The sequence below is a fragment of the Chamaea fasciata genome, unplaced genomic scaffold (assembly GCF_029207755.1).
Source record: "Chamaea fasciata isolate MVZ Bird 193981 ecotype frontalis unplaced genomic scaffold, bChaFas1.0.hap1 SCAF_1, whole genome shotgun sequence".
In the NCBI taxonomy this organism is placed as follows: Eukaryota; Metazoa; Chordata; class Aves; order Passeriformes; family Sylviidae; genus Chamaea; species Chamaea fasciata.
In genome coordinates this window covers 102,862,777-102,886,996 of record NW_027094086.1, presented here as the reverse complement: position 1 = coordinate 102,886,996, position 24,220 = coordinate 102,862,777, and the positions used below count along the sequence as shown (strand labels likewise).

At 36.0% G+C, this 24,220-nt stretch overlaps 1 protein-coding gene across 1 annotated transcript in view; it reads right to left on the bottom strand.

Annotated features, from left to right (window-relative positions):
• Window positions 1-24,220, bottom strand: part of CNTNAP2 (contactin associated protein 2) — a 765,857-nt gene that overhangs the window by 670,363 nt on the left and 71,274 nt on the right. Inside the window, exon 4 of the mRNA XM_066189178.1 lies at window positions 12,436-12,629. Coding sequence (XP_066045275.1) covers window positions 12,436-12,629 — 194 coding nt within the window. The remainder of the gene's footprint in view (window positions 1-12,435; window positions 12,630-24,220) is intronic.

The following is a 24,220-nucleotide window of genomic DNA, read 5'->3' as shown; positions in this document are numbered from 1 at the left end:
TTGCAAGATGAAGTCAGAATAATACTCTGAAAAAACAGTTTGCAAAACAATTATTTTGACACTCCCTAAAATTTTGACAGTGCATCTAATCCTCCAAACAGGAAGAATTTCTTCCTGTGGGTGGTCTCATTAGGATGAATCCACAGACAAATGCTCACCAAGCATTTCTTTAACTAAGCACACTGGAAAACATGCTAATTTAAAAAAAAAAAAAAAAAAAAATGGCATTTAACACAATCCAGCATCCAGTACAGCCAGTGACATTTGTGCCAGTATTTAAAAACAAAAATTATCATTTTCAGCTGATCACAACTGGTAAGGATATGAACAAGCACACTCAAACTAGTTTATACTATAGCTAAGACAAGACTTTACAGCAGTTGAGACTTGTTCCTCTGCTGTGGTATTTTGTGCTGAATTCAAGTAGAGTTGGGAGGAATGGTTCCACATTAGGTTTTAAAGATCAATATGAACCAGTTTTTGTAGTCTGTAACTGCACAAATAAAAATCCAATTATAGCTTTGGAAGTTTCTATGATGTCAATTTAGTCAAATTTATGTATGTAAAAGCAATATAACAGACACATTTCAGAGACTGGAAACAAACTAAAGCAAGTTTTCCACTATTCATCTGCAAGAAATTAGAGTTGCAGCACTATTAATCTACATCAATGCTTCACTTGAAAACGTTTGTTGTATCTAACACTGCTGTATTGCAGTTCAGAAAACTTACGCAGTTTATTTTTATTTTCATTTACATTACTAAAACAGATTTCAATAAAGATTAACTCATAATCTATGTGCATAAGAACATACACTATAAAAAGTAGTAAAAAATACTCTCACAACTAAAATAGCAACTATTTTTTAACAAATTGTTATATAAAAACAATTTTTAAAAATTCTACCAAGAGTACAGTCTGTATGATGATAAAAAAGCAACACTAGTCAGAAAAATGTTAAGCACATATTTGCTCTCATTTTACTTCATGCTCTCTGTTGAACCCAATTGGAGTTAAGTTCCACCTAAAAGGTAAGGGCTTCTTTATATTATTGAATAAGATAATGTGCCAATAAGCAATGTCTTATTCTCTATCTTAAGGAGTTTGAGGATACTTTTAAAAAATAAAAAGTACATGGCAAGAAGAAAATTTAATAAATAGGACAGTGGAATGTTCTTAGCCCAAGTCTAACTTTTTCATATTTTTTATGTCAATTTGCCACTCATGGAATGTGTCAGATTAAGACCCCTCAGGCTGAAGTTATCTATACAGCTACAGACACACAGTGCATCATCAGTAGCATTGTCAAATTTCCCCATAAAATTAATTTCTCCTCTCAACATGATCATAGTTCATACACTTCTAATGAAATTAGGGTGTTTTCTTCTTTTTACCTTGTTTTTAAAATTTTATTTTTCAATATCAGAAAAAAGGGTGGAAAGTGATTTTCATAAAGGAAGGAGTCCACTTTCTAGCATTAAGGGGGCTTCAAGTCACATACATTTGTGAAGTAATTTTTTTTTTTGCTGATCTTACTTGAGCAACTGTGTGATTTTAAAGTCAGACACTTGGTCTTAAATTGTCATCCTCCCACAATCTCACCTTCTTTTTTGCAAATCTCAGTCTCCAGTCTCCCAGTAAGCAAATACCAATTCTCTAGGGAGAACCACAGGCTAAAAGTACAATTTCACGTATGGACAAGCCCAAAAATATACATTGAAAGGAATGTTCACTGATTCAAACATCACTTGCTCCCAGGTAATTCTGATCTTCATCTTCAGAAGAGCGATAACACCTAATAAGCCAAGGGGCAAATGGGAGACAACTTTTACAAGCTCTGCTCTGTTCATAACACCTCTCCCAGGCAACAGAAGTAGTACAGAAAAAGGCCTTTGTTTCACCCAAATTGCCACAAGCGTGTCTTTCATGTGCTAGCACAAACCCATCTATTCTGCCAAACACGCATACTTACAGGGCACATTACAGAGAAAAATAAAGTGCTGTCTGTGACCATCTCCCAGTATAAGGATTTTAGTATTTGCAGTGTGTAGCTGTCTCAACCTAAGAGTTCTCCTGATAGGAGTACCTTTCAGTTTAAGTAAATAATAATGAATTAAAAAAGAAATTAATTAATTAAAGGAAGAACCAAAAACCTTTTAAAAAGTCCATCAAATAAGAACCAGACTTAAGTACTGCAGCTTTGTACACAGTTTCATTTTTGCCAGGGCCCAGCAAAAGAAATCTGAGAATGTTTCCTGTTTTCCACCTGCCTAGCATTTAACTAAGGTTTTTATCATGTCATATGGTACTGCAGAAACAATTTCAGTCAGATCATTGCTTCTTTTTTTTGTGGATATTATACCAACACACTTAGACATACGCTCTGGCCATGTAATCTCAATTGGAAGTTGGGCACAGGAGTGTTTCATGGATCAGAACTGAAATCACTTTTCATATGCACTATTAGAAGGAAAATGAAGACTATTGGTGCTACTAATGGGGTTTGCCTTGAATTTAGAACTAATATCTGAAGTTTCCTAATGTTTATGGATATTTTATGATGCATCTCACCACAGAAACTGAATCCAGCTGTAAATTAAAAAGATAAATAATAGCCATACGTATCAAATACAGAATATATTAGAGTGTATTTGCTTTTCATTTCAACAGTTAAATGTTTGGGCAAATCTCAGAAATCAACCAGAATCAAAAGGCTGTAAGGAACTTCTGCATGTTATTTGGTTCAGCTCCCTCAAAACCTCTTTGGGCATTTTCTTGAGTTTCATGGTGAAAAAACTAGGAAGAAGCTAAGGAAATTCTTTACAGATCAGGTTTTCAACAACTATGTAGAGAAGTGGATTCAAAGAATCACAGAATGGTTTGGGTTAGAAGGGACTTAAATATCATCTAATTCCAACTCTCCTGCTGTGAATCTTCCACTAGAGCAGGTTACTCAGAGCTTCATCCAGCCTTGCCTTAAGCAAGTATAGGGCATTCATGTCATCTCTGGGCAACCTGCTCAAGTCCCTCACCACTCTCGCAGTAAAGATTTTTTTTTCCTAATATCTGATCTGAACCTACTCTCTTTCCATTTAAGACCATGCCCCCTTGTCCTGTCACTACATGCTCTTGTAAAAGGTCCCTTTCCATCTTTCTTATAGGCTCTTTTCAGGTATTGAATGGCTGCAATCAGGTCACTCTGAAGCTTTTTCTTTCCCAGACTGAACAGACCCAAATATTTTAGCCTTTCCTCAAAAAAGATGTTCTCCATCCCCTTAACCATCTTGATGTCTTCCTCTGGACTGGCTCCAACAGGTCCATGTCTTTCCTGTGCTGGGGACCCCAGAGCTGGATGCAGCACTGCAGGTGGGGTCTCACCAGAGAGGAGCAGAGGGACAGAATCCCCTCCCTTGCCCTGCTGCCCATGCGGCTTTGGATGCAGCCCAGGACACATTTGTCTCTCTGGGCTGAGTGCACATGGCTGGGTCATGTCCAGCCCCTCATCCACCATCACCCCCAGGTCCTTCTCCCCAGTGCAGCTCTCAATCTCATTATCCCCTAGCCTGTGTTAATAGCAGAGGTTTCCTCAACCCAGGTGCACCCCTGCACTTGTACTTATATTATGCAAGGCAAATACATTGCAGAAGTCTTTTAACATAACAAAATATAATGTCTGAGTTAAAAGCAAGACTCAGGTTATGTAACTACATTTTCTAATTTAATTTAAGGCAAATTGAATATATTTATCATGACTCATTTGGAGTCTTTTTACATCTGCAGAGATCACTGGAACTCCTATTTCTAGCCATACTTTTATCAAATGAGACATTAGCTACACTACACTGGTGTGACCTTTTTATCCCATATGTGATATAAAATTAAAAATCAGTATCTATCAACAATAAAAGTGCCCTAAAGTAGACTTTTGGTCATATGCTGTCCTTCTTCTATAATAACAGTCTCATAAATTATTTGGTATATTCATACACTGTAGCCGAACAAGAGGGCTGCCAAGCCACAAGGAAATCACTACAGTACATTTCACTTGGGCACATTCAGTACATTTATTCTAGACATTCAAAAGTGTTTCTAGAGAGAACCTGTAAAAATGTATAATCTTTGAAAATTCTGGTTCTATCATCTCAGCATGTGTTCAGGCTTCCTGGAGGGGATTAAGGGTGACCTAGATAACTGTGCTTGGAGTTTTAAGAGACAATTGGTGCACTCATATGTTAGCCTAGATGTGATGCCATGAAGCAATGACTATGACTATTGTCATCGCTGAGCTTATTAAGTACACCATGTAGTCTTTTGGGCTGGCTTAGGGACCTGTGCATTGTATTCATTGTGAGATGATGACACTCTTAGGTATTTGAAAACCAAGCCATCTGAGAACTAAAAAATGGATTTAGGTGCCTGCCTTTAGACGTCTGTGTTTAAAATGGGATGGTTTAACATAAACAGACAAGTAGTCCTCAGGCTAAAAACAACAGATTAGAAAAATAATCCTTTAGAATGGAAATATTTATCAGGCTACATTTCCTACCTCTCATATATTATCCCAATTTTTTAATGGCCTGTACAGAATTAAGGGAGGGCTAGGATGCTGTCACCCCACCAGAGGAATTTTGTCTTCTCTCTACCTGGCATACTCTGTGATGGATTAAAAATAATTCTGCTTGTGCCTCTGGAGATAGCCTAACTATAGAATCTTTCTTTCAATAACAGAAGTAGCAGCTTAGATTGAAAATAATAACTTTCCATCTGATCAAATCAGTTTCCAAATGCCAGCTTATTTTCCATTTATAGATGTTATTTAAAGTTATAAGCAAACTCACAACCCCATGTTTCTGCTAAAAATAACATAAAAGATCTTTCTTCCTGCAAAAAAATATGATTTCAAAGATTCTTAGCAAAAATATGTTTAGAAAGTCTTATAAACAAGATATAGCTTCATATGTAAAATTATTAGTTAGAGACACATAAGTGTCCTTTTGTTTGTTTGTTTTTTCAGGAAAAGTCAGTAGTTTAAACTAGCATTACTGTTTAGCCCAGTTTGGTGTTAATCATAGTATTCCAACATTTAAAAGGCTATCAGATTTTCTGACATTTTAATACAAATACAGTCTGTGGCTGTGACAGCATTTGGCATAGATATATTTTGCCATGATATTTCAGATAACCCCAAGTATGTTTCTCTAAATGCATTTAAAAATCTTCACAGTTTCTCTTAACAGATTCCACGTGGAGAAGAGTAGATTAGGAAGCAGACTTCATCAGGATAGCACTGATGCTTATCTGCAACTTTCTTTTCTCCAGGGCTTCTAAAAATTCCTTTTCAGCAACTGCCTGAATTTCTAAAGGTGTCCCACCAAAACTTTATGATATTTAAATGACATAACAGTGGAGACTATTACATTAGATCTATAAGAGAATTTAGGTTTACTACAGCAAAATAAATGTTTTCCTGTATCCATATCAGTCAGAGGCCCTCAATGTATAGGTCAGCAATGTCCACTAAGTGCTGAGACAAAATGACTTGAGTGGGAGTTATGACTCCTTCCTCTCTCAACACACCCATAAAGGTGATATTGGCTGTTGCAAGTGAATGGACCAATCTTTAAAAGATAAAGTTATGGGAGACAGGTACTCTGAGGCATAGCATCCAGGCAAGATAAGGCATGAGGAAATTAACACAAGTCACATGGGAAATTCCAGGAGAAAAATGAAAATTTTCCCCCTTGCTTTGCCCACCATGAAAGTGGAAAAAAAAATTTTTTTAGTAATAAATTACCCAGAGAATTAAAAGCCAGTGAATATGACACTGGTAACCTTGAGCCTTTCTTAAGGAGACAGCAAGATACCAGACAAAATCCTTCCAAATAGGATAAGTCAAGGACTCATTAGATAGAAAACAATATTTCCAGAAGACTTATAAACACTAGCCAAAACTTCTGCACTGATTAATATATCAAACCACTCTGTCATGTTTAAATAGGTCTGCACAGTATCTGATATTCTAGTAGCAGCTCAGAAACAACAAATGGCAAGTTACAGACCATTCTAATTACATTTCATATTTTCTAAATGTTCTCAAAGTTATAAAAATATAATGTCATGTAAACTAAATTAGTTTAATAAAATCCTGTAATTCAATAGAAGTACTTAAAAAAAAGGAAAAGATATCCAGCCCTATAAGCCCCTTAACCTTGTAAATCTTTCTATGATGTAAGTTGCCAGTTAAGATCTTATGAAGTAAACACAAAAAAAGGAAAACAACATTAAATATTGAACTCAAGAACTGTTTCATGTCATCCTTCATTAATATTCAGTTTAGGATATTGGAAATAAGTTCCCTCTTAGGGGAAAAAGCAGTGACAGGTTTCACAAAGCAAATCATTTTTCATGTCCTAACATAGTGGGCGTATGCTAGAATTTATTCATCTTCAATTGTTGTTGCTATACACAAATCATTGTCCTCTAAGATGTACGCACTAAGTCCTTGGTTAGCTGAAAATGTTGCTCTGTAGAGCAGGTGGAAAGGACTTGAGAATGTGGTAAGGGTTGCAACTTTTTCTTGGAATAATCTCACCAGAAATTGCATGCCAGTATGAACAGAAATTCTGAGCAGATGGCTCACACATAATTTCAGCAAGGTAGAGCTGCGTACAATTTCCTTATATCAATCTAGTCATTAAATGTTACTTTAGGCCTGTCTGATGGTTGGTATTTCCAAAGGCACCCAAGAGTATCAAACATCTGAAGTCTCACACAGCTTGAAAAAGTTAATTATCCAACTCACTTGAGCTTCTTTCACAATGACTTTTGGCTCAATCCAGTAGCAAAATATTCTGAAATGCTGAGAGCTTGTTTTCCTGTAAAAGCTAAACCCACTGTGCTATAGCAACGTGCTTCAATACCAAGGGGAACCATGTAAATTCCCTTCACGTAAATGAAGAGAATATATTTCTCAAACAGTAGTTTTATTCCTCAGTTCCCAGAGAAATGCAAAGTTCATTTTACAGTTAACACAGTGGATGCCTGCCTGTTTCACCTAAAACATGAAGAGAATCAGAAGTATTAAAATTTTATTTTAAAAAAAGGGTCTAAAGCCAGTTGGTAAGTAGATAAATTAAATTCCTTTCCAAAAATCCTTATTTTTAGTGAAAATTATGTACTCACTCAATATCTTTTCAATAATAAAAATAATACCAAAGCAGATGTTATGCATAAAACACCTCGTTTAATTAAAACTGAAAGACAAACAACAATAATATCAGAAATACATAATGGCTTTTAATTGTAGCAGCATCCACTCTGTCAAGGTCTAAATTTTTTGTAATAAAGCAAAATCTGCTTTCATTTACATCTTTGGAGCTCCACTGATTTTCACTGAGGATGAAGAGAAGAATCAGGTACAGAGTAAAATTAAGAGGTCATGTGCAGAGAGTCTACACTCTATCTTGCCCATTTTTTAAAATCTTTTTTTCTCAAAAAATGCGTGGTCCACAGCTGGATAAACACATTATGTGACAGGTGAGCAACTGGCTTACGGGTTGGGCGCAAAGGGTTTCACTGAATGGGGTGACATCCAACTGGAGACTAGCAGGGATCTGCAGGGCTCCATCCTTGGCCTTCTACTCTTCAGCATCTTCATAAATTACTTGGACACAGGACTGGAAGGGACAAGCAAGTTCACAGAGGGTACAAAACTGAGATGAGCTACTGACTCTGAGAAAGGCTGAGAGGCCCTGCTGAGAGACCTGGACAAATTACAGGGCTGGGACATCATGAACCATATGAAGCTTATCAGAAGAAAGTGCCAAGTTCTGTAACCTGGGAAATATGGACAGACTGGACAATGAAATGCTGGAAAGCAGCGCCGTGGAAAGGGACCTGGGGTCCTGGTTGATGGCAAGCTGAATGTGAGTCAGAAGTGCCCGGGCAGCCAGAAGGGCCATCCCTGTCCTGGGGTGCACCAGGGACAGCATCGCCAGCCAGGCAAGGGAGGGGATTGTCTTACTCTGCTCTGCACTGGGGCAGCCTCACCTTGAGTGCTGGGGGCAGTTTTGGGTGCTACAATACAAGAAAGACATGAAGGTATTAGAGAGTGTCCAAAGGAGGGCAACCAAGATGGTGAAGGGCCTTGAGGGGAAGTGTTATGAGGAGTGGCTGAGGTCACTTGGTCTGTTCAGCACAGAAGAGACTGAGGGAAGGCCTCATTGCAGTCTACAACTTTCTTGTGAGAGGAAGAGGGGCCAGATACGGATCTCTGCTCTGTGGTGACCATTGACAGGACCCTAGGGAATAGACTGAAGTTGTGCCAGGGTAGGTTCAGGTTGGATATTAGAATAAGGTGAGCAGGCACTGGAAGAGGCTCCCTGGGGAAGTGGTCACAGCACTAGCCCTCACAGAGTTCAAGAAGTGTTTGGACAATACTCTGGGGCATATGGTGTGGGTCTTGAGGATGGGGCTGTGCAGGGCTAGGAGTTGGACTCTCTGACCCTTGTGGGTCCCTTCCAACACAGCTTATTCTCTGATTCTGTGTCTGTGATATCTCCAATAATAAAATGATGAGATGGATGAGAACTGATATCAAGTTCTACTAGAGTAATCAAATTTTTGAAGACAATATTTTGTAAGACCTTTTCAATTCTTCCAAGGATCTTCCAATTTCCTTTAGGAAAGATTTCAGTGTTAGACATGCTGAGCCTCTGCCATTGATGTGTATAATTTGATTCTCAATATTTCAGAAGATGTCAGCAGTTTCTAACAGCTACAGTGCATATTTGCAATATGCTTAACATGAGACATTTATAAAATCTATGTCTGAGTAAGCAAATAGAAACAGTATTTTATGTAGAATCATGTCTGGTTATGTGTTCATTAGGCAAATAGATAGCGCTGATACAAAGACCAAAATAAGCATATATTCCAAAAATAAAGATTTTTTTTTTTTTTGTGTACATGAAACACTTCAGTGGATTGACATATAAAGGGAAACCTCATGACCTATCAAAATTAGAATCTCAGACTACAAGAGTGAAGGTAGGAGAGGTGATTAAAATTCTCTAGTTGCTAGGCATTTTATGGAAAGGGGCCACATTCACTCATCTTATTAAAATTCATGAAAATTGAAAATATCCAAAAGCCCAGGAGGGGTGGGGTCACAAAATCTATTTCACAGAACTGGGAAGCTTACTCTAAATTCACCTTGAAAGCACTTTCCCCATCACAGACTTCCTGAGAGCTTTTTGATTTCTTTCCTACTTAGGAGGTAATTATAGAACTTCTTTTCCTCCCTGACTAACACATACAGAAAGAGTTCACTTCAGCCTTTTATGCAGATTAGAATGGTTCGTTCCTGGCTAGATATCTACTGCAAATTATTTCTCCTTTGCTCTCTCTCTAATTCAACTATTTAGCTTTATTTTTATTTCCCTCTGTTTCTCACGTCTCGTCCTCTGTGTCAATTGATATAACTTCTGTAGTATTAAATATTGTTGAACTTTGCACTTCTCTTTTCTTCTTTTAATTTACTTTTGCACTTAATTTTAAATTTACCATTTTCAGAAAACAATGACATTCAGGCATAGGGATGATGGAAGAGGGATTCTAAACAAAGGCTATATAGTGTATTTCTCCTGTGGGCAAATATCTTAAAAGGTACAACTCCAAAGGTAAAGAATAAAATCTTTCTAATAAGATTCCTTAGGGCACCAGAATCATGAGATTTTTAAGATCACCGCAGTCATTTCAGTCAGGAGGAATCTGATTTTATAAGTTTAAAATGCCTATGATAGATACTTGGCTTATGCAATCTAGTCTGGTCCTAACAGCTACACTGCTTTTAATTTCTTGTACAAATTGATGCTAAACGGAAGATTTGATGGGAAATCTACACCATTCTGTTTTCACATTGGGGAAGTCTGTCTCCTTGTAACACTGCTACTGCAATAGGACCACAGAATTTCTCTGTGCTCAGGCTCTTCCCCTGTTTTGGAAACATATTACGATCAATATTTATTAATGACTAAAAAACAGTGTTTCCACGGTAAAACCAAAGCTGAGACATCATGTAACCACCAAAGAAATACTATTTTAGGTAAACCAGAATTAGAGTTAAGAACCATGCCCTTTTTATTTTTTTGATAGCAGCCCACTTTTACTCTTAAATAAAGCAAGGATAAGGTAGCATTTATTTTTTAATCTCCTTTTCTAATATCTGGTAAAAATTTTAGGACATGAACAATAGCAGTATTGAAGCAACCAGCTTGCTAAAATATATCCAAAGACAGCATTCCAAATAAAAGGAGCAGACCTGCGTGGATCATCACACTCTTTTGCCAGTGATGTCAATGGTCAATAACAGACCAGTAGTATTCCCCCTGAATCCATCAAGCATACGTAAGTGCTAATAAAGAGAAAAATAAATGTTCTTGCATGAAGAAGCTATCAATATTTTTGTATTAAGTGAGGGTATAAGCATAAAGACTTACTACAAAGGCCTCACTCAGAAAGCTGGTCTGCTTTGGAAATTAGCAATCACAGCCGTGACTAAATCAACCAAACTAGGCATAACCAGAAGTTATTAAGAACATATTTTTCCTCAGCCTAACTCTTCTGCTTTATATATTATTCACTCAGCCAGCTGCAAAGCTCTCTCCCATTCTTAGTGATTTGAACAGCTGTTGTTGGAGAAGTTTCTATACATTTAGAATAGGTATATAAAAATATTTATAGCATTCAGTGTTTACAGTAAGTTGCCTTAAAAGAGAAACTTTTATATTCATCAAGCTTAAGCATAATTTGTCCCCTACCTTGATGAATAACATTCAAATCTAAGTCCTAAGGAATCTAAGACAAAATGCAGTAATTTTTTTTCACTTCAAGGTTGTCTACCTCCCCAACTTCAAATTCTCCCTCTTTCAAAATCCTATCTGGTACATGGAGGATATTTCTTCAATAAATAAATACTGTAATAAAAAAAGGACTGTTTCTATGCACTCCACATATTAACTGAGTTTCTCTAATACAGATAAAATCATTCACCTTAAGCTCTGTATTTGACATTCATTTTTAATAACAGACCTTAATAAAAGAAGCACCTGGCAAAAACATGAATGTAAAATATCGCTATGTGAAATCTTGTCTGCTTTGACATAATAGCTAATCACTTAATTTGGTTTCAGAAAGAATAATAACATTTTGCTGCTTTCAAAGTATACTTTTGAAAAAGAATACCATCTGAAAAAAATACTATGAGTATAGGCATGTTAAGTAATAGCTATCATTTTTTTGTCAGCAAAATGGAAAGCTACTGTTTTCAGCAAGAATGAAATTAGCAGTTTATCCATGGAAAAAAAAAAAAAGTAAAAGCCAAAGCCAAATTATATGCTTTTTTCCTAAGGTCATTATGGCATAAATATCTCTTGTCATGGTTTAACCCCAGCCAGCAGCTAAGCACCACACAGCTGTTCACTCACTCCCCCAAAGTGGGATGAGGGAGAGAACAGGAAAAGCGAGAAAACTAATGGGTTACGATACAGCCGATTTCATAGGTAAAGCAAAAGCCACACTCAAGCAAAGTCATAAAGGAACTCTTTCACCACTTCCCATGAGCAGGCAGCTCTCTGGCCATCCCAAGAAAAACACAACTCCATCACGTGTAACAGTGACTTGGGACAAAAAATGCCATCACTCAAAACATGCCCTCTTCCTCCTTCCCCCAGGATTTTATGGTGAGCATGACTCCACATGGTAAGGAAAGGGATATCTCAGTGGTCCATTGGAGTCAGCTGCCCTGGCTGTGCCCCCTCACAGTTTTTCTTGTGCACCCACAGCCTACTTGCTGGAGAAGGGTGAGAAGTAGAAAAGGCCTTCAGGTTGTGCAAGCAGTGCTCAGCTTTGAGGAAAATATCCCTGAATTAGAAATGGTCTTCCCAACACAAATCCAAAACACATCCCCATATTAGCTACTGTGAAGAAAATCCTCTCCATTCCAGCTAAAACAAACACAAACCTGTAGCATCTGTTTGGAAAACAACACGTACATCATGAAATTGCTCTCCACTACATGTACACATAAGGAAAAAATTACCTTCCAAAATTTTAACAGAAAAATTTTCAAATCCCTATTTTTTCTTGCTCCATGAAATTAGTTAAAAGGAAAAAGGAGGTAAAGCATTAGAGACTCATTGAGCAGCAATCAAAAAATATTTGCATGTTCTGCTAAATACCATCATTCCAAAATGGGTTTTCTAATCTGGGGATAGCCCTCCTGACAGCAGCTACAACTTGAATCACTGTGTTTTGAGCAAAGCTCTGTTCTGTCCCGATATAAACACTGAATAGTCGTACAAGTCGTAGAATTCCAAAAAAACACTGACAACACCATTATGAGGACACGCCCCCATTTCGTAACAATTACTTACCCAGATATTTCCATCTTGGTGGTATGGTTTCCAGTTTCTCCCTGTATCGCTGTAGAGCATCCGATATTGAGTGACCCAGTCAGAGCTGCTGTACCTGCCTTGAGTTGCAACAGCACTGATCTGCTTCCTGTTCCCAAAATCCACTTGCAGCCATTGGTAATGATCACTGTCTGATGGAGACCAACCTCCTGCACCTGTTGTAAAGCAGAAGGGAGATTTAGGTCTCAGGCAGTTGCTTTGATATGAATTCATTGTGAAGATGCTGATTGCTGGAAGTCAGCCCAGCTGAGAGGAATAGAATACCAAAAATATTTGAACACATACAAAGGAAATACGAGTTCCCATTAAAAAAAAAAAAAAAAAAAAAACGGAACAAACTTTAGCACAGTCTTTAAGTACATTAAATCTACTGCCCTAATCATACTTTTATATAATGATAACGATTTAATGGGATGCCTGTTAACCTATCAATGCCTTTATAATGCTTTAATCACAGCTTATTACTTTCTGACAAATTGTAATTTTTCAAGGGTTGACCAATTTTCCATGAAGTTCTTTTTCAGAGTAAGGCACAAATCAATAAATTTTTTTTGGATTTTCTATGCTTTTTCACTAACATTTCAAGCTGAAGAGATAATATAGATTAAAAAAATGAGGAAATAAGAGCGAGTGCTCTGCTTTTTTATGTTTCACTTTAGAGCACAAACTGAAAGATCCACCAGAAGAACTGAGAAAGGAGCAGGTACAGCAGGGCTAGATCCAGTTTTGATCTGCTATTGTACAAGCTGTCACAGATTACATTGGCAGATGCCTTACACAAGTGTTATTGCTCTTTATGGGTCTATGAATTAACTTGACAGTAATACTATTAATATTCTTCTCAGCCACTAGACTGCATTCAACTGTTCTAAATAAAGAAGGCCAGTGGTCCATTGATAAATGTAGTATTGAGACATTAATTAATGCAATTTCTTATTCTGAAATAAAAATATTAAGGGGGAAACTGTATTATGATTCTTCAGAGAGTAATAAAACTTCTCAGATAGATATTATAATGGTAAGCATTATGAAATATATGAAATAAAAACCCCTTATCTATCAAAACAGAAAAAAGTGGAGTATCATTCTCTTTATAATCATAACAGACATTAATACACAGAAAACAAAATGTTTACAGACTTGATGTGATTTACAGGGGTTTTATTTTGCTTTTAGCTTTGAACCAAATAAATGTCTTGACACACCACCAAATCATGTAGTGCAGTCCATGGGCCAATTTTTATTGCTTTTAATTTCACTTATAGTCTTCAACTGACGTCACAAGCCTCTCCTGCTTGCCAAACAAGCAATTTTGCTATACTGCATCTTATGTACTCCCATCATTAGGCGGCAGCATTGCCTCAGTCTTAGACAACCCTAAATCTCATTTAGCTGCTACAGGTGTTAACGTTTGCAGGTCATTGGATATTTTAATGTTGTCATATCAACGGGATGATCTGATGTCTTATGTGGTTGTTTTTCATTGTAATTAGAAGTGTAGCACTACACCAATGACAACTAATCTGTTAAAATTCTCAAGATTGGCAATAGATGCTTTCTCCCTGCTCTACCTAGTAAAATAAACAGGATACTACAGCTGTAGGGAATAATTTAATGTTATTTAAAACAAATAAACCCAAAACAACACCCTTATTGAAAAGCATTTGCAGGAAAAATATTCCCAAACATTCCCAAATTCAAACTAGATCTAGTTTTGCAGAGACTGATTATTCAAAACAGAATGCAGCTTCTTCATACATGCATGGAGATTGGAAGAGTTAACTCTACATACATCTTGTAGTAGCAGAGATGATGTTTTCACTCCCTGTCCTAATATCCTCATCAAATTCATGTATCTGAGACTGATGACACACAAAGATGAGAAGCTGGCACTGTACAAAAGCCACCTTTGTAAAAAATACCCTTTGGTGGCTACCAAAAAAAAAAAAAAAAGGTTCAAATGTGAGAATTTTTAAAAAAGTTTTATGAAAGACAAAGTTAAACAGTTAATCAATGAAATTTCCTTCAACAATGCAATTGTTGAAAAAGTGTGACGTACTATGATGCTATGAAGGTTAAAATAGATATTATGGTTTTACCATAATGCAGGAGATTTACATTAAACCAGGAGATTTTGTTAAGCACCCTTGAAGGAAAAGAATTTGAAGCATAAAAAGATATAATTTCTCTATTTAGTACATTCATATTACTGAGGCAAGATTTTGGCCTACTGTAATTGATTAAAAAGTCATTGTAAATTTCAACTAGGTTTCAAAAGGTCACACCTACAAATCCTTTAAAAAGTTTGTAAAAATTGAGTGTTTATTTTTATGTAAGAAGAGTTGGAAAGGATTTTTCACATCATGCATAAGAAAAGTTAGAGACATGACACAATACTCATATCTAGGCCATGAGATGGAAACACTACTTTTTCAAGACAGACTGCCCTGTAACCATTTCTAACAAGCAAGAGACAAGATTTTAGTCAAGGTTGCAAAGAGCAGTGAACAATATTATCTTATATCTCAGTTTCAGATTTTTCTTTCTGGCTTTTCCAAGCAAGTAAAGAAATAAATAGTTGGAAGGATGAAAGAGAAACACGCTGCATGGCAGCTAAATGCGCTGCTGAGCAGACCAGCATGGTAAAGGAATGGTGGTCAGACTGAGTGGGCAGGGCAGACATCAGCCAATCATCAGAAGCAGCCAGTCAACATCAATCAAATTTGTCCTCTTCCGCTTTGATTCTCCAAGCTGCATAATCTGGGGGAGATGACTACTTTGTTCACTTTGTTGCTGATGCATATAAACCTTAGTGGTCCAAGGATCCTTTTTTTCCTTCAAATTCTTTTTTCAAGCGCATGCTCTAAATAAGTTATGAAAATGTTTGATTACACACAAATTTCCCCACTGTGAAATCTTGAAAACAACCTGAATTCATTGGAGGAATTTGAATACATTTTAATCTCCATTCAATCTCAGTAGGTCCAAAAATTTCACATCCCTATAAATGTGTACATGCTCACAGTTCTGCATATCATTAAATATTTTTCTGAATAAAACCATTCTTTTTCATTGGAATTCAGAATTTGGTTTGATACTGGATTAGAAAAAGAAGAGCTACTGATAAATAATATATTTTGCCTTTTTGAATGAATGAGGAATTTCAAAATCACACCTAATTTACACAATATGGCATTATTTTTGAAGTGAACAGAACTTTATGGCCAGTACATTATGAAAGAATAATGAATTATCTTTAGGGAAAAAGCAAAATAACAGCATATTAGTAGTTTACAGGGAATATTACGTCATACTGAAACTAGAGTAGTGTATTAAAATTGCTGAATAATTGCTATTCACCTCAGTGTAAACTGTTTATTTTTAATAGTTATAGTCTATATTCTGAATTTTATTACAGTTGTTATTTTCACTTTTTATTATGGCAGAAAAATAGGCAGTGGATACATGTTTTTTCACATTCTTGCCCCTTTTAATTCATGTACTGCCTTTTAACAACAAATAGCGCAATAGTCTATGAAACCAATAGACACAAATTAGAAGGAGGTTAGAACCAAAAAGCTGTATTAAAGATACTGAACAGATGCATCTAATACAGTTTACATTCCCTAAAAAGGTGAGGAGCATTTAGAGAGCTTTTTGGTAGTAGCAGTGCAATGAATTGGATTGCAGACCATATCTGCTTCCTATTTTTATTTTTTTTGCTGCTCCAGAATTTAATGTGATTAAACATATTCATGCAGTCAGCAGCCAAAATATTTGACCCAGAGACATGAACCAAGTGAGTCATGAGATACACTGATTTATACCACATAGCACTCTACACCACACACAGGACAATTCATTTAAACTTCAGCAAGAATGACTGTACCTGAACTTTGTCAATAGAGAACTCCAAGTTCATCAACAGTAAAGTCAACACTGAGCATGTGGCCCAAATAGCTTTGAGCACCCAAGAATCTTTCCTGTGCATAAAAGTCTGTAAGTTTAACCAGCACAGCCAGCCAGTGCATACTTGTGGTAAAAGGTGGCTGAAAAATTTCATATAGCATTATTTTCAAAACAAGTAATTTGATCTGCTGTTACTGCAGACTGACCAAACCACTGAAAAAACCACGACATGTTTTATGCAGAAGACATAAAACTATATTCAGAATGCTAAGAACTTGTAAAAGTGGAAATTCTTAATGATTTTACACCAAATAAAAATTATTGCTAACAAACAGTATTAGCTTCATTACAAGAGTTGAAGTTCAAAGGCTTAATTTTTTAAAATTATGAATATTCCAACACGTTTTCTGTTTTTATTGCATTTGGTTCCATTGGTTCATTCTGTTGAACAGAAAGCAGCACGAAAACCAGATAATCTCAATGCCACATGCACAATTTATTTCTAGGAGTATAAAGAATTTAATTCAATATGGGCCTATTTTTTCATGTACAATACCTTCCTTTAAATTAATTACACATTTCAGCTCTGTATTCAAAGTTGGGGAGTGAGTTACCTCACATTTACTGCACACAAAGACAGCCAACATGTTATCTTTCCTTTCTTATTCCCCACAATGAATTGTCAGTAAGCAGCAAAGTAGGGGTAGGCTCACAGATTTTATATTTTTACCCAAACTGTCAAAGGATACTGAGTTTTCAGACCTATATGAAGGGGGACACTGACGATTTTTGAAAATGTCTGTTCTGTTTCAGTTAGAAATCATTCTTTTAAAAATTTGGTACTTTCATGTTCATTCATGATGAAAACTGGAAACATTAATTTGCATGGGAAGAATTCTTGTTTCTACTTCAAATCACAAAATTAAAAATATGAGTACTGCAGTAAGTCTAGTGTCCTACTCTTTCTAAATCAGTAATAAAAAAGTTTCAATGACATGAATTAAAAAAGAAGAAGATCCTTACTCAGAAATTTCATTAGAAAGCAAATTATGGATGTAAGATGGAGTTTTTGGGGTAGTTACAATTCAGTGGATTATTTTATCTAATCATAGAACAATTCTATAGCCTTTCAGCACAGAAAAAATATGGTTTTTTAAATAATTACGTAGTAATAGCCTGAAACGTTCTTAGAGTTTGTATAATCTTATTTTTATGGGAAAACCGCAACATAATCTTTCAATGAGAAATAACACTTTCTAGGTCACTGCAATACCATGAAATCAATACCGTTTGACACCTTGCTATTTTCCAAGACATTGCTTGTCATTCTGCTACATAAAAGATAAATCAAGACCAAAAAGAAATCTTTGAAATACTGAAATCATGCATTTACTGCACTTCAGAGAAAATATGGGCAGCCATTTTCTACAGTACCTAGAAAACAATATAAGAGACCCAAACTCCTAAATGGCTTAAATCTACATGCACTCTTTGTCACCATTGTAGTTAAGTAGGACATCAGTGGAGGTTTTCATTTTTGCCTTGTCTTCCTCTCTCCATTTTATAATACAGTGTTGATAAAGACATTACTCAGAGAAAATAAAATACTTCCAGCTGTGAGGACCCCGACAAAGGAAGGATGTGAAGCTATAAAGGACTTCTAAGGTCCCTTCCAATCCTGGAATGCTACAGTGGGTCTAGTCACACTGGGAAAAGTTATGCTTATGCAGAAATCTTGGATAATTAAAGACTCCACACTTCAAGTTTCTTTGAGGGAAGGTCGCATTTACCATGTACTGATAGAGTCCTCCAACAAAGACGCTTCAGTCCTCTTACAGGTCTTCACTTCTAATTGAAACAATTTTTCTTGATACTAGCATGCACAAACATTTATTTCCTTATCATAAAGAGCATGCATTTGTTCATTTTTTTGTATCTGTTTGCTATTCTAGCTAAATTTGGATTTATAATCCATTTCCTATCTTCAGGGTAGGGATTTGCTTTTGCATGTTTGAAAAGCTCTTCTTTTTAGCACATAACAGCAGGGTTGCATCTGCAGACAAGACCATGCAAAGAAAACACCAGTGATGGGCCAATAATGAACATTTGGCTTCAAGAGAAGAAAAGATTGATATTTAGAAGGTAAAAAATACTGAGAAAATAGCAGCAGAGAAAAAGAGAACACAAATGATGACTAGATATCTTCTTCTCTAGAATTCATTACTAGGATTTACCCTAAATCAAACCATATTTACTAAAAACTGGCAAAAGAGATCCAACCTTTGCCATACTTCTCCATGAGTTTCAACAGCTTTCTGAAAGTTTAGCAAGAATTAAGAAACAGTAAGCTCTGAAGCTCTAAGTTCCCTAAAAAATACATCTAATAAAAGTCATTTTGCAGGGGTAGAAGATTAGAAAGATACAATATTCATTCCTCAAATTAGTCTTCCTTCTTAGCAGCTGAAAGATGCAAGCCTATTAAGGAAGCATTTTTATAGATGAAAAATACTTTCATTTTTTAAACTATGTAAAACAACTTTTCTGCTATTTTGGTGGAGGAGAGTAAGGATCATCCCTTATTCATTTTAGGAAATATTTTCTGGACATTTTTAGACTAATTTTAGAAGGCTTTCCTTCTAGTAAAAAATAGACAGTCTGTATGTGTAAAAACTCCCTAATTGTATTTCTTAAAATTATTTCATTTTCATTTAAAAACCTGAGAGTTAAAAGTAAAAATAACCCAAGGGATAACAGTAGTTATCAGGATATAGTCCACATAGATCTTTTTTAAAAGAACATAAAAATCACTATATTATTTTTTAAATCCCAATAGACCATTCTTACAGTAAATGCAATTAAAATAAATCCCTTGATGTAGTGTCTGCTTCTTAATACCCACTGCTTCCTAGTATATCTTAACTGAGCACACACCACATATGAGGGAATGACCATCAATCTGCCCTAAGGAACAGTGGTGATATCTAACAAAAACTGATGCAAAAGAGATCTCATTGTTGTCATGCACAGTTGCCAGACTCAAAGTAGGGGGGAAAAAAGTCAGAAACCTGAGGAGTCTCATATCCTGAATTCACTGTTGGGGAACAAACACTTTGCAGCTTTGGTTATTTTAATGAACACATCACTTTAAACGATGCCTTTCCCATCTGTTCTGCTCTCTAATTACATATGCAAAAAGAAGCTCATTCACAACTGCATCCTAATGGAATCTTAAACAAAACTTGGAGGAGATTTAAATATTCTGTGTGCATCATCTGTATTCAAGGCATCAAGCAGCTTCTTCTCCATGAGATGTTTTCCTGTTTTTTAGGCAGAAAGTTGAGGCAAGGCAATGGATCGCTGCACCCTGGCATACAAATCCCTTGCATACAAAATAGCCACAGTGGCATACAAAAGATGAGGTAGAGAGTAGAGAGATCTCCCTTTCCTCACAACACCTTTGCAAGTACCACGACACAAATCTCTCATTGTCTGTTTATGCATTGCAGCACTGGGGTTTTCCTGACAACTCAGGTCATATCCCTGGCAAGGAATAGCAAGTGTATAGTTAATGGAGAACACATACTACCTCTGAAGGGTCTCTGCTGAGCAGTTGGGCTCCGATTAGTAGATTCCAACATTTTAATGATGGCCAGATCACAAATAGCGAAGTTTTACTGACTGTGATTGAATAGCATGTACATCACTTAAAAATACAAATACAACCTCATTATGACACTTCCTTGCAACTGCTGTGATCCTTCCTTAGTAGAGATGCCAGAGGAAAAGGAATTAAGGCATTCCAGCAACTGATTTATAACATTTCAATAGCAATGAAATGCCTAAACACTTTAGTCACCTAAGTCATCTCCTGTTCCCATTAGCTGAGCCCACAAATTAATGGAAGGCAAAGCTGAATTACTGGAAGTTATATCATGGTATTCCAGCTTATCTTGATTAATATTTTTCTCTCAAATGATTGCACATGAAAAATGATTAAATGATGTAATTCTGGCTTACATATCTTGTTCTGTGACAGGTCTTCAGCCATAAAAGACAGAAGCTGAACCTCCAGTCTTACAGAGACTTGCTGTGTGAGATCCTGTAGGGAACATAGTTTCTGCCATTCTGCTTAAGTGTATATCAGTGTTCTAGTTGTGTGCAAACAACACTTTAGTGAAATTGTCACTGTGAAAAAAATAGAAGCCTTTTTCAGGCCCTTAAAGAGTCTTATCCCAGCAAGTAGAAAAAAAAAAAATACCTGGCTCCTGATATTAAATACTGTAGTTCTGAAGTCCAGCTCCCATAATGATTGCCAACAGTCAACTTTTGCTGACTGCTACTGATATTTGCAACATCCACTTGGACTCAGCTCCTGGACTGCTACAGAATCTGAAGACTGGGCACTTTTTCCTCTGTTACTCTTTTTACATTTCTACCAGTTTGTTATTTGTACTGCTGTTGGTGTGGTTTGGGGTTTTTAGTTTGCTTGGTTTTTAATAAGTTTCTTTTTTAGAGACTGGCAAGGAAAAAATCCATTCAGGAATATATTCAGGTTGAAGACTCTTCCCTAGTGTTTCCTATCTAGGCTAAACCTGCTTTTTCTCTATACACTTTTCCATCTGCTCAACATTTCAAACTTGAATTCCCATTTTACAGGAATTTCTGAGCAGCTGGTCTCAACCCAAATGGTGGTGATTTCTCAAAGATCAAAATTGTTAATAAAGCAGTCTGAAATATTGTTTCCTTCTTGAGTGGTAAAATCACTGTACATTTTGATAATTTTCCACAAAAAAATGTAAGTGAAGCTAATGAATTTTCATAAAGAGGGACAAAATTATTGAAAGTAAAAAAATCAGCCATTGCAACTGAAATTTTCTGAATAGCCAGAAATAGTTTTGTGAATCTTTTCCATATGTTAATTGCCTAGAAAATTAACGTTAGAGGGAGATACACTTACCCTCTTATTTGTGTCAAGGTGGTATCGACCCAATACAGAGAACAGCACTTTCCCTATTTAATTGATTAGCCACTGCTTCCAGATGCTTCTGCAAATCATACCTTGCTCAAGATAACACAGGAGCTCTGATAGCACCAGGGCCATGCATGAATATCAGCTACTGGTGCTGCTCAATCTGTCCCAGTAAAGGTGCTTCATTCTTCTGGTTTTCCTTCAACAAGCAGGAGCACAGAATTGTGAACCAGTGAGAGATGACTTTTGAAATCCAATATACAGTTGATTCAAGGTGCTTGTGGCATTTTCTGTTTTAGCAAAGATAGAAGATAAGTATTTTTTCTTTAATGCATCTATTGCAAGCAGTACTGAGATCCTTATCCTTTCTCTCCATTAAGAAAATACATTCCATTTTTAAAAATTACTCTGTACTGCATCCATTTTGGTGATGAAAGCTCATATTATGCCTTTTATTTTGCTAATAGCAAAACATTTATTAATATCATATGCAGAGTCGCAAGAACATCAGAGAAACAATTTTCTTCTTTATTTTAATTTTCAAAATAATAAATTCATTTCAAGATAGAACTATACTACAGTAGAATTAAACTTTGTAGGGCAGCAGTCTGCCTGAAGTCTATGGTAAACTACGAATAAACAATAAGGATTCCCTAATGAGTTTATGCTCCTTGGAGCCAAAACATAGCCCGGTATACAAAAATTTTTATAATCATCTAAGACTATATGAGGGAAAAAAAAAAAAGGGCAGCAGAAAAAGTTATAACGCTAATAAAAGTATCAGTGCTCTTATCAGTGGTATCAAATGTTAATTTATCCTCATGGGATTAACTAATCTGTTACATTTTAGACACTAATCAGGGTAAGAAATTCTGCTAGGATTTTTATTCAATATAAATTAATGAGAACTCAAAGTTCATTCAGCAGAGCATTTCAAAAATTACACTATAATAAATTAAAAGCCCCAAATGCACACTCCAACCTTTCTTTTTTAAATTTTAACCCACAGAAGATACAAGAATATGGAAATGTTAGCTTTAGAGTAGGAAGGTTCAACATACATAGTCTGGGAGAGGATTCAAAGCAGGATTTAACTTCAGGTGTCCTGAATCATCCCCACTTCTCCCCCTTCCTCCGTTAGCCCTCTAACACTCAGGATGGCATGGCTCCCTAGGCAGAAATTAATCTCTCTGTAGCTTCCACAGTCTTCATTTTAAGCTCTTCAGGCTACAGATTGAAATACTTGTTCTGAATGCATTTTTTTCAACTCTGTCAGTCAAGACTCAACATTGCTGAGAATAAAAAGGAACTTTTCCATGTCTGGACTAACTGAATATCCCCACTCCCCCAACAAAGGGAAAAAAAATCCCACCGCCTCAAATCTGCAGCTAGACTGCAGATTGGACCTAAGTAATTTCTGTTGGTATAGAACAGCAGTTGGCAGATGAAGAAACACCACCGCAACAAAAGAATACTCAGGAGAGAAATCATCTAACCTGGCAGAAGCAATGCCCAGGGGGAAAAAAAACCCAAAAAAAAAAAACCAAAAAAACAAAAAAAAAAAAAAAACAAAAAAAAAAAAACAAAAAAAAAAAAACAAAACAACAAAACCAAAAAAAACCAAAAAAACACAAAAAAAAACCCCTAAGTGAGCTATAAAAATAGCTTTAGTTTGTGTGTGTGTAAGCCCCTGTAATGCATCATTCACCTCACACAGACAACTGAGAAAATAAGCAGTATTCTGAAACTTTATGAGGAATGCTGTATTGCTAAAGCTAGTAATTTCTCCTACTTCACCATAAATGCACAACCCAGGGTTCCATCCCCATAGAGCTTGCTGCTCTGATCTCACAGAAGTTACATCATTCTCTTCTTGAATAAAGGTCACGTTTTTCCAGCATGCTGAAACAAGAAAGTCTTTGAGGAAATCTCCATCTGCTGAGCCTGGACAAGGAATCAGCACTGCAGCTCAAGATAAATTGTCCAGGAGCATCCATGCAACTGTATGACAGCTTTTCCATGCTCTCCTGGTTCACTTCTATATTGCAGAAAGGCACTTAGCACAGAGTTAGTATTTCTCTGTTTTTAGGTACATTGATATGATTCTTAGTGAAGACAGAGGGATTTTCCTTATGGCAGAAGCCCAGGAAATAAGTATGTAGAAAGAGATTCCAAAGCACTAAAGTAGATAAATCACTACTTCTGTAAAAATTTAATCCCATGATTATTGTGCTATAAAAATGTTTTAAACAGGCAAAAACACACGGCTTAAGAAGAGAAAGTGAGATATGATCATTCTATTATGGTTAGAATATAGATTTAAATACAGGTTTTTGAAAAGAATGAATGAGAAAAAAAATGTGCTATTAATTGTGGGTATAAACTTATCCCATATTTTAGCTTCTGATTTCGCAATGTTAATTAGCATAAAAATCAGAGTCATGTACAAGACCTAGCCAATGCTTATGAAGCTACTGCAACTATTTTTCTCTTTTATTTTTATTACTAAAATGATTTTTTTTTTCATTTGTAGAAGCAAAGTATCATTTGGAGAGTAAAAGTTTTATTTGCCATAGATTTTACAAAGCAAATTTTTTAGAAAGGTTACTCCAGTAAAAGTATTTATGTCTATAACATATACTAATTTGATCTATCAAAATGTAAAATATATCATGAAGTTATTCCTGACACACTCCAGAAAACTGGGCTGACTTCATCCCGCTGTACTGCCCTTCCGCAGCTGTCAGAGATTAAAGTTTTGCATGAGAATGAAGGTATTCAATCTGGAGATGTTCTTAATTTGTTCAGACAATATGGCATCCCCTTTCTCATCCTAATTTTGTGGACTGTAATACATTCCTGCCAAAA